This window comes from Serinus canaria, chromosome 1A, assembly GCF_022539315.1.
Source record: "Serinus canaria isolate serCan28SL12 chromosome 1A, serCan2020, whole genome shotgun sequence".
NCBI classification, from domain to species: domain Eukaryota; kingdom Metazoa; phylum Chordata; class Aves; order Passeriformes; family Fringillidae; genus Serinus; species Serinus canaria.
Window position 1 is genome coordinate 3,876,494 of NC_066314.1, and position 15,745 is coordinate 3,892,238.

At 42.4% G+C, this 15,745-nt stretch overlaps 1 protein-coding gene across 2 annotated transcripts in view; it reads right to left on the reverse strand.

Annotated features, from left to right (window-relative positions):
* SFMBT2 (Scm like with four mbt domains 2) overlaps positions 1-15,745 on the reverse strand; it is a 110,146-nt gene that overhangs the window by 54,677 nt on the left and 39,724 nt on the right. Inside the window, exons 5-7 of one of the 2 annotated variants that reach the window (XM_050969872.1) lie at positions 9,593-9,681; positions 6,153-6,399; positions 1,274-1,371 (exon numbers count right to left, since the gene is read on the reverse strand). In XM_050969872.1, the coding sequence (XP_050825829.1) occupies positions 1,274-1,371; positions 6,153-6,399; positions 9,593-9,681 (434 nt within the window). Of the gene's footprint in view, positions 1-1,273; positions 1,372-6,152; positions 6,400-9,592; positions 9,682-15,745 lie in introns of those variants that run through there. The other variant, XM_050969873.1, reaches the window with a different exon arrangement.

Below are 15,745 nucleotides of genomic sequence, written 5' to 3' on the forward strand. Positions count from 1 at the left end.
GAAGCTGCCAATGCAAACTTTTAATAGAGTTGGCAGATGGAAGCCTTGGATGAGATGAATGGCAGAGACCCAGAACTCTGTGCACACCACTTCCATCCCAGCACAGGGCTCCTCAAGCCCACATCTGTGCCCAAGGCCAACTCCAATCTTCCCTCTTCTCCCAGCACAGCAGAGCTCCCACACTGCCAACGAGCCTGGGCTATTAGCAAAGTGTCCCCAAATTAATGTTGCTAATTTGAGTGCATCCCAGCTGGGTGAGGAGCTTGGATTCCTCATGGGAAGCTGCTGGCACGTCCCTGCAGGGAGGGTGAAGGTGGCACTGGGGTTTTGTGGCAGCCAGAATGGGACATGGTAAGAGACTTAATCCAATTATAGAACCATCAAATTGTTTCAGTTGGAAAAGCCCTCTAAGATCAAAGTCCAGCCATTAACCCAGCACTGCCAAGGCCACCACCAAGTGCCACATCCACACATGAACTGCACCACCTCCAGGGAGGTTTTGGAGTACCCCAGTGCAGTGCTGCTGAAGGGCTGGGAAGGAACCCAGAGGGTCCCCAGGCTGGTGGTGGGGAGGACAGCCTGGTCCACCATGTCCCCAAGCAGGAGGTGACAGCAGAGCTAAGGGGACACTGCTGTGCTCCCACACACCCCCCCGAGCATCCCCTACTGCCCATCCCACGCCAGCCAGGATGGAACTGCTGAAACCAGGCAGGCACAGCTGTAAATCAGGATTATCTGGAGCCACCATGGTTAACAGCAGTGCAGATTTACACAGGAAATTAAAGGCAGTGCCTTGGGGCTGAAGCACCAGGGTGAGAATAAAAAAAAAATTGAAAAAAAGAAGATGTAAGAACAAAATAATCTCTCACTTCCACTACAGGATCCTGAAGGAGGTTTCTCTGCCTTGTGGTTTGTGATCAGGTGAAAACTTTGGTGCAAGGCTTACAGAAATCTGTCCAGTTTGTGTAAACTTTTATATTCATAGCCTTACTATTTCAGTTATGTATGATCTCTTTGCACAGATTTAACAGAATAAGACACAGGAAAAAATAACTGGAAAAATCCCTGCTGGTCAATCACAGCCCCCAGAAAACACCAACCAAGAAATAAGTCCACACATAAAAAGTGTTTTATCCAAACATCTAACTTGTGACCTTCCACGGTTATGTATTATAGCAAAGGCCTTTCCAGAAAAAGTTTAACATGAGCCATTAAACAGGGCATGATATTTATTCATCACAGGTTCCACAAGCCAAGGAAAAGTATCTTTTACCTTGAACACTTCCATTGGAAGAGGAAAATTTGCTGCATCATTAAGGGATTTTTCCAGAGCGCATTTCCACTCAGTTATAGTCTTCAGAGAACAGATATCTAAAGGGATGACAATAACAAAAAGAAAAAAAGAACAACAAAACCAAGAGGTGACTTTTTGGAGATCAAACATTTTTGGAAGACTGAAGTTCTTAAGCCGTATGAATGGACAGAGCAAGTGAAATGAACAGGGTCTATATACCAAGCTGTGCAGCATGGATAAATTCAACACAAAAGCAGCTAGCAGGGGCACACTGGAGAAAGATTATGTTTTATAACCTGGAGTAAAACCCAGGAAAATTCACATCCTTCAAATGCTGCTGAAGGAACGAGAATCATATTATCTCACTACTTCAAAATAGTGAAAAAACTCTCGATTTTCTTTTCTCAAAATGCCTGATGTTTCCTAGTTTGAGGAGCCTCAGGTCTTCAAACAATATTAGTCACATTTGAACAAAACCAATATTATCATTATTAAGACACCTGTTCATCAGAAAGTGTTTGGGTTTTGGGTTTTTTTTTTAATTCAAGGTTGGGGTGGTGTGGGAAGAAACATTTCAGCTAAATCTCTACCCAGACACATTTTATGGCATCACACTCAAACCAGAGCATCACACCAGAGCAAGAACCTAAACTTATGAATTTTCTTTATCGTTACACTTTTAGGCAACATCTTTGTGCAGCTTCACATTGCTTGCAGTGAGTTTCTTTACACAGGTTTAATATTATTAAATCATGATATTAACAAGCCCTTTATGGTTCAGTGCAGTGAAATGCCTATGAATCATCAAAGGGAACAATGTAGGAAACAATGCTGTGATGAGGAACATTATATTGGATTTACTCCTGCCCTAGAAAACACATTGTTATCTTGCACATAACAAGTTATTGCAGAACATTCATATCAAGGCCTCAAAGAGAGAAGATAGGTAGATAGATTGCAACAATTATTGAAATGGAAATGAACATTTGCTCAGTAATAAACTCAAACCTTGATACAGAGTGAAGAGTGTGGAGTTTTTCTTTGGCCAGTCTGGCTCCCCTCATTCACATTCAATTTGGCCCAATTTGCATTTAAATCCTGCACATCTAATAACCATATATATTTACTAGCTAGCAGAAGATTTACTGCTGTATCTTACAATTCTGAAGGAGGGAATAAAAAATATGTGTAAAAACAAAAAAGTAATTGGCAAGCACTGTTTCCACCTAGCACTGATGGTACAAAAGAATTTTATGCTCTGAACTCAACAGATTTAAGACCTTATCAAAGCAGGATTTGCAGAATCACTCACTGAAGTGGATGTATTTATACTTCCACTATATCAGATCTCACTACTTCAGAACAGACATCAAGGATATGCATATGAATTTAAACACACTTGAAGGGGAATGTTAACCTTTCAGGGCAGTATTTTTAATTCCTCAGCTGTCTGGTTATTAATGGGAATATAGATTTCAAGTCTTTGTTTACAATGTGTGCAGTGGGCACAAGTGTTAAGAAGTGCACTCTTTATCTAATGGTTCATTATTTTATAGTTTTGTTGCCCCACTTCTCCCTTGCTTGCAAGAATTGTGATCAGCATGAAGTGCAGGGAGGGGGACGACTCACCTTGTTTCTTTCTTTTTTGGTTTAATTTACAGGAAAATACTCAACACAACATGATTTTGCCCCATGCTGCACCCAGCCTGTTGTTTCAGGTCCAAGTTCAGAAAAACTCTGCCTAATGCTTCCCTGCTGGAAACAGACCCTCATTTTCTACTATGATGCCAGTGGAGCACAGGAAAGTTGAAATTGGCATTTTGGGCAACTTTGGCCAAAATCAGTGAAAACAAGCAGCAACTTCTCTGGGCAGTGTCAAGAAAATTCAAGGTTCAGAGGCACGTCCAGTGGTTTCAAGGGCCAGCAAGGAATATCACGTGCACATTTAATTAGTGGCATCTCACTTATGCTGGCAAGTGAATGGACACTAAACTACATGGTTAAATGAGCATAAAGCATTTTATTTAAGTGTCAGAGCTCCAGGTAATTGAACAAAGTGTACTGTGTCAATTTGTATTAGGGTTCACAAGCAGTGAGCAATTAAAATGACTGGCAATTTGTCTTTAAATAGGAAGTAGCACAAAGCAGGATGATCTCGTCCTGCATAAACAGCTGAGCTCAGGCCATCAGTGGCTCTGTGTCAAGCAGCCTGTGCCAATTTGCACCAGCAAGGAGGCTTATTCCAGACTCAGATATACATCTGAAGGGAAAAATAAGCTATAACCCCTTTGCTTCAGTTAAATGGGCTTGTGAGATGTACAGAGTCCGTTTGAAGGAGACAGCTGAGATGCTGTTTCATAAAACCATTGAATGGTTTGGGTTGGAAGGGACCTCAGACATCATCTAGTTCCAAGCCCCAGAGGACCCTCTTTCACATTAAGTGGGTGTTAGGATGTGGGTGGCTTCAGGAAAGAAGCCAAATATTGTTTGGGTCCATGGGATCTCCTTTATCTGAGATGTTCTGCATCCTGAAAGACTGACCTGGAAACCTGGTCAGGTGCCAGAGGTGGATCAACAGGGAAAAGTCACACCCCAGACACAGAGGGTAATAAATCTCAGGGTGGATATGTAGAATCCTAGTCGAGGATAGCCAAAGCACTGTCACAAGCTGCAGAAGTGAAGTATAAAAAACACTCTTGTTTGATAGCAAGGGGGGACACAGCCTGATTTGGGAGCAGCTACATGTCCTCAGCATCTCCTCAGAGGAGCCTCAAAACCTATTTGATACACAGTCCAAGGCTGTTCCCTTTATCAATCAAAGAGTTGCCTTAACTGGCTTCAGATGTTCAAACTTTAGGACAACCAGGTGTGTGTTCATTGGTTTCAACCCCCATGAGTGAAAAAAACAGGCTTAGAAAGAGGTCATGTCATCTTAGCTATGTTGTGTCTTAGCACCCTCTTTACCCTACCCATTATAAAGACAAGACTTCTCATGCAGAACTGTCTTCTGATGCTGGCACCATGGCAGGTGAATCTAATCCCTGATGAGTAAAAAACAAGGTGCTGCCCACAGAATCTCTCCTTTCTAAGAAGGTCCACACTAGGTCATTCACACAACAGACATCTTCCTAGTCCAAATGCTCTTCCCTAAAGAAGTCACTAGGGGATGTACCCCTGACATAGTCTCCAGGCCTCAGGTCCTTAGCAAACTTCATTTTTTGAGTTTATGGATTAACAGCCTCATCCCTGAGTTTCTTTAGAGCTCTCTGCTGCCAGGATCTCCTCTTCACAACTCACTACTGCTTCCCTGACTGCTCCTTTTGCAGAGACTTGAATTTGAAGCAGATCCCAGAAGATCAGCCACTTGGGTTTTTTTCTGTCTTCTTCCTCTCAGTTAATGCCTCATACACTTCATTAATTCATTGTGCCTCATGGACACATTGGATGGTTGGACAAAAAAAAATCTTAAAGGTTTTTTCCCAACCTTGATGATTCTGTGTTAGGTGGTAATCAAATGACCAGGAGTGGAACAACCAGCATTCCTGCCTCCAGAAACTCCTCAGATTGCCACTACTGACTGGCTACTCCCTGCAGTGCAGTGTCTGACAGCTGGGTCACAAGGGGGGATCAGTGAAAGACCCCAGGAGCAGTGATCAAGACAGGATTTGGGCAAAAACAGAAGAGTTCAGACCTGAAGGGTCTTTTCACAGCAAAATCCTACAAGGCTCACTTCAGGAGATGTAAAATAATGAAGACCTATTTAAATCAGGAAGAAGATCTGGGCATTGAGTCCATTAATAACAATGTTGACTAAAAAGTGAATGACCAAAGAAATGAGAGGAAACAGCTATCAGATGAAAACAGGTAAGAACAAGAGAAAAAAAAGTTAAATCAAGGAGAGGGGAGAAGAAAAGTAAACAACTCCAGCAAATAAAAAGTCCAGTAACAAGTTTAGAGAAAGACAACTGAAAAAAATGAAAAGAAAGGTATGAGGGGTGGGGAATCCATAGAGAAGGATGTACAACTGGATAAAAGCAGGAAGGAGTAGAAAGCAAATGGAATGAACAAATAGGAAGCACAAATCTCCTCTGGGCCATTTCTATATTCCCCAAACATACACAAGCCAAGAGGGTTCAGAGATGGCCAATGAAAAAGTTGTTTCTCTGAAACACAAAGACTCTGTAAAATAACAGTGGGTGATATTCATGCTGTCCAGCATTCACATCTGATCTAGAAGTGATGGGGAACATTGATTCCTACCTACCAGTGAAGAAAAATGCTTCCAAATAGCACTCAAGACCCAAGTCCCAGACAAACTTGTGAATATGAGAATTGAACATGTCGGAGTCAACTCTCCTCATTAGGTGTGAGGGACAGAAGCCACATCAGAAACACCTTCCCAGAGCAGGTGAATTTAATATTCATGGAAAAACTTACACCCACAGCACAAAGAAAATGAGGCACAGAACTGGACTCATTGTTAACCTACACAGGAAAAGGTGGATCAATCTGTGATCCCAGACTGGCTTAACTGCAGGCCAAATCCCTTTCCATCTGAGGTGGTTTGAACACTAAACTCAATCCTAGAGAGCTTCATCTCCAAGCTGTAATATCCTGGTGTTTCATACAGTCTGATAGACCTGCAAAGACTTCAGCTGAATTTATTTAATAAACAACACAGTTCACCTGACCCACTGTGAACCCAAATTAGGTGGATCTCACCTCCCATCTGTGCCACAGCCGGAAACTACTGCCAAAGCAATGTGAATGCTGGGAAAGGACAAAGCATCTCAAAACATCAGCGAACACCACAAACGGAGACAATATTTGGAGACAATATTTCAAGGAGGTTCTTTACCTGCAGGTGGGTCCATTCTGTATTTATTCTCTTGACACCAACCGACTGGTCGAAGTCTGCAATCCAAGTAAAACAACCACTGGTCATAGGATTCAGTCTCCTCCAATCCCACATAGCGAAGGCGTAATCTTCCTCCAACATTTTCAACCACACTAACTATCCAGTACTGAAAGGGATTCTGGGAATCCTGCAGCTCTATTAAGGAATCAACTGTAATGAGGTCTACAGGGTTTTTTCCTCGCAGAGGCTGTTTGAATAGAAGCAAAACTCCTTATTTTAAACTTTATTTGAAGACTTCTCAAGGAAACAGATGACAGCAGAAGATTATTTTTGTTTTTCACACCATCATCCAAGCGATCAGCAAACAGTCTGTTCTTCTTCTATTTTACCCAATGTCTTCCAAGTGCAAATTCAGAAGTAAAACAGAAAACAACAGTTGTGCTAATTTCTCAACCGACATCATCAACAACAACAACAACAAAAAAAAGAATAATAAAGGTGGAACAGCTCATAAGGCACATCCATTTAGGAGGCTCCTGAACTACTCAAAGCCCAGTTGTACTGAAGGATTTTAAACAAATTCTCATTGATTGCAGCTGATAAGAGCCAACCACAGGACTGGACCCTAATATTTACATAAAAGGTGACTGTTTTGTGCATGACCCAGAAATTTCACTCTGTGTACCGATCTCTTTCACCAAAGATCAGCTTTATCTTATTGCTGCTGGCATGGAGAGGAAATTTCCCCCCAGCCATGGATGCAGGAGTCTGTGGGGGTTATTCCAAAGCTCAAAGCCCACAGCAGGTTTGGATCCAAGCCCAATGCACACAGGATTTGTTGGGTCAAGCCACCATGCCCAAGAAATCCCAGTGACCGAGGCTATCTGCTTCCACATGGTTATTTTCTGGGATCCCAGTTTTGCAACCTTTTACACATGTGTAACTTTCCACCTGCAAGCACAGGCATTAAAAAACCACGAGATGCTCTGCAGAACAACCCCTTTGGGGCTCAGTGGTTTTGGTTTGTGACTGTGAGCATCTCTGTGTTCTTAAGCTTTAACATAATGGTTAGATTTCTTATTTTTTTATTAAATACAAGTTTGAATTCTCATGCAAGGTCTCAGTTCCGGGGTTTTAAGAGCAGCATTAAAATGACCCCAAGACTTGGAAGCATTGGTCCCCAAAGGAGATGCTAAGCAAAGGCAAAATACATTAAAAACAAAGACTTTTGTTTTTCCTGTGTGTTTGTCCCACTTTTACTTAATTAAATCATATATACATTTCACATTACTTTTAAAAATATTAATTCTGTAAATCAAGAGTCAGTCCAGGATGGTTCTTTCTAACAGTGGCTACGAAACAAAACAAGGAGAATGCCTTATTTTTCAAAAAGTTATTTTTCCTACTGAATATTGAAAATATTGAAATTTTGAGATGCAATTGATTTTCATACATCTCTCTTAATCCAAAAAAGCAGGCAATAGCATGAGAAAATGGTAAAAAATGCAATTCAAATTAACAAAAAGCTTATCACATGTACAATTTCAAACAAATTTATGTTTAACAGATATTTCTCAGAACAATATATTTGCCATAATAAGCTACTTTTCTACAGTGCAAGCATCTGTATAATCTCTTCAAATATTATTTCATGGCAAAATGCAGTGTCAGAATTTAATAATACAACAGAAATCCACTTTACTGTGGATTTTTTCCCCCTCTCATACAACTGCTTGCAACAAAATATTCTTTAATATGAAACGATGGTGTAATGATTTAACTTATTATAATAAATCCCTGGCTGTATCAAAGTGAATATTGCTTCCCTGATTTGTGTGCTAAATTTTAAGCCAATGGGCTGTCACTTACCCCATGAGAACTGAATGGCTAGGATTAATAATCAGCTTGCATGAAATATTAACATTTACATCATGCAAGAACCCTTCACGTGCTTAGCTGGCACGTAAAAAAAAAAAAGGATTTAAAAAGTAGCATTACATATTGATTGAACAGTCTAACAACAATCTGCAGCACTCATGAACAGCAAATCTGTCAACAGGGGCCAACATACATTGCATGACACAGACAGCACCGAGCACATAAAACACCAGGAAAGGGTCAGAAACTGTTTCAAGCCAAGACAATGTTTTCTCTCTCTGCTTTTCTGCCTGGGGCTGCCTCTCTTCCCTGCCTGCAGAAAGGGGAGGTCTGGCACACACCAGGGATGGGGGTTGGACACCACCAGATTTCTGCATGTGCCACCTGGGAGGAGTCCAGGAATGGGGATGCAGCAGGATGTGGATTATTTGGGGTCTGCAAGGCTCTTCACCCCCCAGATTGGGGGGAGGGGGGGGGAACCCTAATGGTACAATATTAATTCTCCCTGCCAGGTTCATTCATACTGCTTGGGCATGTGGAAAAAGGATGCAGCTGTGGGTGGTGGAAGTGACCAGGGACAAAGTGACCAAAAATGGTGCCTGGATAGACACTGGCTTCCCACAAACCAACGTGAGCACTTTCACAAATTCCTGTATGCCCCTGCTCTCAGCCTAAACACAGAGGGACAGGGAATGAGGGGCTCCTGCAGGACCATCTTCTCCTCTCCAAATGCCCCCACAGCACCCACAGGAGAGCAGGGCAGGCCCTGATGCAAACGCTGCCCCTGGTTTCAAGGTGAAGCTGTGGGATTTTTCTCCAGCATCTCAAGGCACACTGGATTTGCTGCACACACTGGCACATCCCAGTGTGTGCAGCAAATCCATGGGGTGGCTTGTACACTGTCCCAGGTGCAAGCCACCCCATGGATTTGCTCTACAGACTGGGCTCTGGGAGCATCTAAAAAATGAACCATTCTGAGGCCACCTCACCCAACAACTTCCCTGCTTAATGTGACTGCTGGATTTAGGCGGAGGGAATGTCCTTGAGGGAGCACTTCCCATATAAAGATAAACCTGACAGTGCTCCCCAGCAACCTACTAAATCCCCTCTCCAACCTGTGCCACAGAGTCACAGAATGGGTTGGGTTGGAAGGGACCTTAAAGATCACCCAGCTCCAACCCATGCCATGGCCAGGGACACCTTCCACTAGACCAGACTGCTCCAAGCCCCATCCAACCTGGCTTTGGACACTTCCAGGGATGGGGCAGAGATGGACTGGCAGCTCAGGTCACCGGTTTGATGGATCTAATGGGGCACTGAGGGGCTGAGCTCTCCCTTCTGTGGATCCCCTCCACACTCCATGCCTTTTTTGAGCACCAACTTTGTAAAGAACAAAAAGGCAAAACAAACTGCCCGTGTCTGGGTGAGAAGCAGAGCCAGCAGAGTCCAGGCACTGCTGCCATGGATTTTGGGGCAGGGTCAGGTCCCAGGGCTGGCAGACACAGACACTGCAAGCACACAGTGAGGAGGAGGAGGAGGAGGAACTGCAATCTAATACATACACCTTCCAGCAAATTCGCAGGGGCCGTCCTGGCGCCGGTCAGATCCTGGATGAGAAACTCTGTCCAGTCCATGTATTTCTCCTTGATTGCTGGGGGAAGGAAGGGAAGGGAAGAGAAGAAATGCTCAGCACATCAGACTGCAGCAACTTGACATGTGTGTGTCACACAGTGGACCTGGTGTATTTATTAAGAAATTCTTCACTATTAGAGGGATGAGGCCCTGGCACAGGGTGCCCAGAGGAACTGTGGCTGCCCCTGGATCCCTGGAAGTGTCCAAGGCCAGGTTGCACAGGGCTTGGAGAAACCTGGGATAGTGGAAGGTGTCCCTGCCCATGGCAGGGCATGGAATGAGATGATCTTTCACGTTCCTTCCAACCCAAACCATCCTGTGATTCAATCAGAAACATCTCCTCGGATTTAACAGCTCGAAAGTTTTGGATGCAACTGCAACTCAGACAAGGAAAAAAAGCTGGTTTGTTGTCCAGTTCTTTGGGCAACCTGTGCACACAGTTAAATCCCAAAAAAAGGGAAGGTGTTGCTCCACTGTAGCCACTGACAGTGATTTAAAACATTGTGGCTTATCATCCCCATCTCTCCCATTCAGAATTGGCCACTGCCTGTGTAACCACTCGTTTCCTGCTTATCACCTGGGCTCAGATGTGATTTATAAAGTCTCTCTGTATGTTCACTAATGACCTCTGGGAAAAAAAGAAGCTGTGCAAACTTTCAGTTCCTTGACAGGAGACCAGAAACTCCAGGTGTTTTTCCAACAGAGTAGAAAAATCAACCCTGAGAACATCATATATCAGCTGCTGAGTCAATACACTGGCAAGAAGAAAGACTTAAAGTCTTTCCCTTATCAAGAACTTCTGTTTCATTTAGGAAAAAAAAAAAAGAATAATTTCTGAGGTAAGCATTGTGAACCAGCGTTAATTTAGGACATGTATGCAGTTTTATAAGATTTGAACTGAAATATATAAATTTTGCCTCTAGGATTCACATTCCAGGTCAGTTCTTGTTTAAATCAGTGGACACATGAAATCAATAATTCAGCCAATCTCAGCTTGACAGACAGAGATGCCTCTTCAAATGCACTGTGCAGCTGCAGTCAAAAATCCAGAAATTCAACTTTACTTCTACCTGCCTGTAGATGAGAATTAAATTACATCTGAAAATTTGTTTTCTCTCCAAACTAATCTTAGTTAAATGTGAGAGAATCATCAGGAATGCAGTTACATTGCTAACTCAGAAACACCTACAGAAGGGAAAAATCACAAGCATTTGAAAATTTAAACATTTCCTCTGAATAAATAGCTAAATATGTTGTTTAAAGACCATTACCCCATGGTAATCCACAGGATCTGGCATGGATAAAGACACAAGCCATGCCCAGGGCACCTTACCTCAACCTCATTTCTGAGCTCTGCTCCTTCCCCAAAAGCCAGTTCTCCCAGCTTGAGCTATATATCCCATTTAGATATCTAAATTACTTAAAATGTGCATTTAAATGTACTTAAAATTATCAAACCTTGCACTGCTGGACTTGAGCCTCCATAAAATAGTGTTTGAACTTGCCTGGAACCATTCTAAGTCTTTTGCAGCACCAGTTTTGCATGATTTCTGGAAGATTTATGACCTTTGCATTATTTAAGATGAAAGAACAGCCTGAGAAGAATCGGTTTAGATATTCTCTCTCAACACTCCTGCTGTGTACACCTCATCAGTTCCTGTCCACCTACCTCAGGATAAAGAAAACAAGCTGAATTTTGGCACCAGGGAGAGGACAGTAATTGTGGAGTCCCCCTAGCCCAGACTTCTGCCTCCCCCTGAGAACAGCTCTGGGTGCAGCACAGAAAGGTGCAAGTTGAGCTCCATTCTGGCTCATTCCCACAAAGTTGTCAGCCAAATTTCTGAATGCCAGAGCTTCACTACCAAGGAATGACAAATGTGATAAAAAGCACACACTCTGAACTTTCAAAGCTGGCAGGAATGGGGGGGGGGGGAGGGAGATGGGGGGAGAATAGGATTTTCAGAGTTGACAACAGATTAACAGATTTCAGGGGCTTCCACTTCCAGATGCCCAACTGGAGATGTCATAACGATGCCTGATTCACAGATCTGGCTGTCTGTCAGTCTCCCAGTGCCTTTCAGAGAGAAAAAAAAAAAGCAAAAAAGAAAAAACTGTCCTTTTTTAAAAGAATTGCACCTCACAGTTTGACATCTAAATAAGCTGCTCTCCACATTCAGATCTGGATTAGAGGCTTCCAAAGTCCAAAAGTCACAAGGTGTCCTCTGTTTTCAGACTGAACAGGCTCAGCTGAAAAAAAACCTGAGCTATTCTCACTTTCTAGGTGGTTTCAGAACCATCCTTCCTATACAAATCTAATTTCTAGGGTTTTCCTTTATTATGCTTTTGTGGCATAGATAAAACTACTCTGAAAACCTCTGAGAGACAGGAAATTGCACTGGAAGTTGTAGAAACAGGGATTTGTACCTTCCTCTGTGCCTACAGAGCACAATCAGCCTTCTCAGCTTTACAGTTCAAGTCACCACAGTGCAAATATTAATTCTGAGTAGTAATGAAGTGAATCTGAATGATCACGACTTCTGCAAAAGCCTTTCAGCACCAAGCAAAATGTTAAACAAATATATTCAAACCAAGGAAAATCTGCTGGGTAAATGAGAATAGCTGTCAGTGCCATGCATGGGTGCCCAACCTGAGCATCCCTCTCTAGAAATGCTGCTGCTCCTCTGGCATATTAGACTCCTTCAGCACTGAGGACTAAAGCAGTGAACTTTCCATCACTATTTCCCATTTCCCCTCATCATTAGATACAGGAAAAGGCTCTACTGAACCTCTCCTACTACTGGACAGGCTGGGAGAACTCTGCTTTTTTTTTGCAGCTGGCTGGCCAGCTGGTGGGAAGGGAAGGTGGCAAGGATAAGGAATCCTGCTCCATGGTGACCTAAACTCCACTAGTATTCCTGTTTTCAAAGCACTTTCCCCTGCCTTAAATTAATTCAGTGAGTCAGGAGTGGTCCATGGGTTTCAGACACCTGAAAAAGATCCCACATTTCCCTCCCCAATTCCTGAGGAGCAGCTGCAGGGATGAACCAGTTCCCAGACTCAGTGATGGGCTGGTGAAGGTGAACACTCCCAACAGACCTCAGTGAAGTTATCCACACCTGCAAAAGTAAAAACCAGTAAAAAAACCTTGCAGCTCACTGCCTCCTTCCATGAAAAAATGATTATTTCACAGATCACCTTCTAGTTTGGCAAATATTACAGCAAAATCTTGAGTCAAAAAAAGGACCTTTCCAACATTAGGACTCAGGTTATAAAACTGAGTGCCCCTTCCACCAAGAAATGGATCATATCCAATGTCCCTCAACTTCTTCCCATTTTTCTCTACTCTTCCCACTTTTCCCTACTCAATTCACCTTGCCCACAGCATCTCTGACTCCCATTCCTCTCTTCCCTTCTGACCCACTGCCATTTCCTCCCTTTTGCTTGTTGCTCTCCTTTTCCCAAGCTGTGTCCTGAGGCTCCAGGCTGCATTTGGACCTGGCAGCACCTGAGGAGCAGGGGCTGCTGCCAGCTGCTCACTGGCTGATGTGCAAAGCCCCATCAGGATTTATCATCAGCTTTTCCCCATCAGCTGCTCAATCCCAGCCCTTTCCCCTTGCTCTGTGTGTGCTGACCATGAAAACCATTCCAAGAGCAGCTGGAAATGCTGGAGCAAGGCACAGCCCATGCCCTCCAATCCCCCTGAACACATGCCCCAGAGCCAGGACAGCAGCTTCATTCCCTGCAACCCTGTAAATCTCTGTGCCCTGCCTCAGCCTCAGCACATAATGGGTTCAGATTTATCTGCCTCTCTAGAGAAATAAGAGATTAAAAGCACATTCACAGTCCCATGGCAGCACTGAGGCACAGGCACTCCATTCAATGAATATGAGATACTATTATCACATTAGCAACTCTTGGGATTTTATCTCGTTTTCTAGTAGTTGCTGTTTTGCTGAGAGCCACTCCTCTCAGGTTTACATGGAAATTCTCATTTTCCTTTTTTTTTTTTTTTTTTTCTCCAAGAACAGGACACTGCAAAGTGCAGGAAAAACCTTGAAATCTGAAAGACAGACAAGACAATGGGAAGAACAGGGTTGGTTTTTTACTTTTCATGACTGTTTTTTCCCCCCAAGGCGCCCACTTGATTGGCAAGAACAACATTCAGGGATCAGAACTGCTGCATTTGGTAAAATACAGGAATGGTAGCATAAATAACTTACAGGCATACAGAACCTAAAAATAAGCTACTCCTTGGAAACACCTCAGCATGCCCCATGGATCTATGTGCCCAACAAGCAGTAATATCAAATTATGCTCATTTCTGTCCATACCTAAAAAAAAAAAAACAACAACCAAAAAACAACAAAACACTCTTCACATTGGGTTTTTTTTTTTTAATAACCCAGGATCACCAGCAACCTGTCGACACCTCCACTGGAAAATCCCCACTGGAACCCATCAACCTCTAAACAGCAGAGTTTTAATTTTCTCATATGTGAAGAACAGCATCTTAAACAGCTTTATAAAATGGTTTAAGATCTTTCAGATTCATCTGCTAAGTGACAACACTCTCAGTGTGGAAACTATTTTTATCATTAAAAAATTTAACTCTTTCCTAGGACTGGAATGAACAAAAACAGTTAACAAGAAGAATTATAGCTGGGCAGAACTCAGGCAATTCTTTTCCCTCCATTGTGAAACAAACTAAAATACCAGGATCTCATTAAAAGATTAATTTTCTAAACAAATAATTCAGGATATTCAAAATTAAATACAGATATACAAATTAGATATACATATATATATATATATCTACTATATACAAAAATCAGATATACATTTAAGATACATTAAAATAAAGCTGCTGGTGCCAGAAAGAAATGCCCAGATCCTGGAGAGAAGGATCCCAGATCAGCAGGAGAGCACCTGAAGGGCAACACAAGGGAATTCCAACCACTCCATCCAGCAGGGTTAGGTGGCATTATAGTGGGGATCTGCTACAGGTCACCCAGCCAGCAAAACTAAGGCTGGACAGGGCTTGGAGTATCCAAAATCTAGTGGAAAATGTCCCTGTCCATGGCAGGGAGGTGGAAAAAATGATCTTTAAGGTCCCTTCCAACCCAAACCATTCTGTGACTCTGTGACAAGATATGCAGTTTTTTAAAAGCTAAACAGCATATTGCAAAACTATATAGAAAGCTTACAATATTGACATTTTCTTTTAATTTTAAAGCTGTCACACATTCGATGCAATATTTATAAGTTACAAAAATATTAACACATAAATGTTGCAACTATGTTATAAAGGTCTAAATGATGGAGTTGAAATGAGATGTCTTTATATCAAAATAACATAGAATGCTAAAACAATTTGTTTAGACTTCACCCATCAAAACAATTTGTCAAAACTGACATGTTCTCAGAAAATATTTCCATTTTGATAAAACAGCATTTTGACAGGAAACGGTTGAATCCCCACATTTTCATTCCTCTTGCTGAACTATTTACATCCTTGTGAACCAGACTGGATGTGAGAACAGGATGGGGGCTGAGGGCTGTCCCCAAGTAAAGGCTCAGGCTGTTTCTGAGCCCTCCCCAAGACCTTCAGGGCTGGGAACACACTCCACTGCATACCCTACAAAGCCACTATTAAGAATTTCCAAAATAAATCAAGTAAAACCTACATTTAAAAGAAAAGATTACTTAGTGCTTTAATGATATTTTTTATAAAAATGACTGTTTGCTTAGAATTCTTTTGTGGGCTCCCTGAAAAAAAGCCAAATGGGGCTAAAGACATCTTCAAACAATTTCTTACTTAAAACTTCAAACAGTCTTCTGTTCTCACAGCAGCAGAGTTGTGGTTTGAACTGGATCACAAAATAATGCAAATTCAGTCCAGAAAAGAAAAGGAAGTGCATCAAAAGCTGTTGATCTGATTTCCTTGTGGTGCAGCCACAAATATCACGAGATCCCCAACTTCAGAGCTCAGGCACTGCCTTCTATACACCTGTCTTAAATAAAATGTTCAAGGAAAATATTACATGGAGAGGATTTTCATGGAAACCAGAAGTCTTAAGCCACTG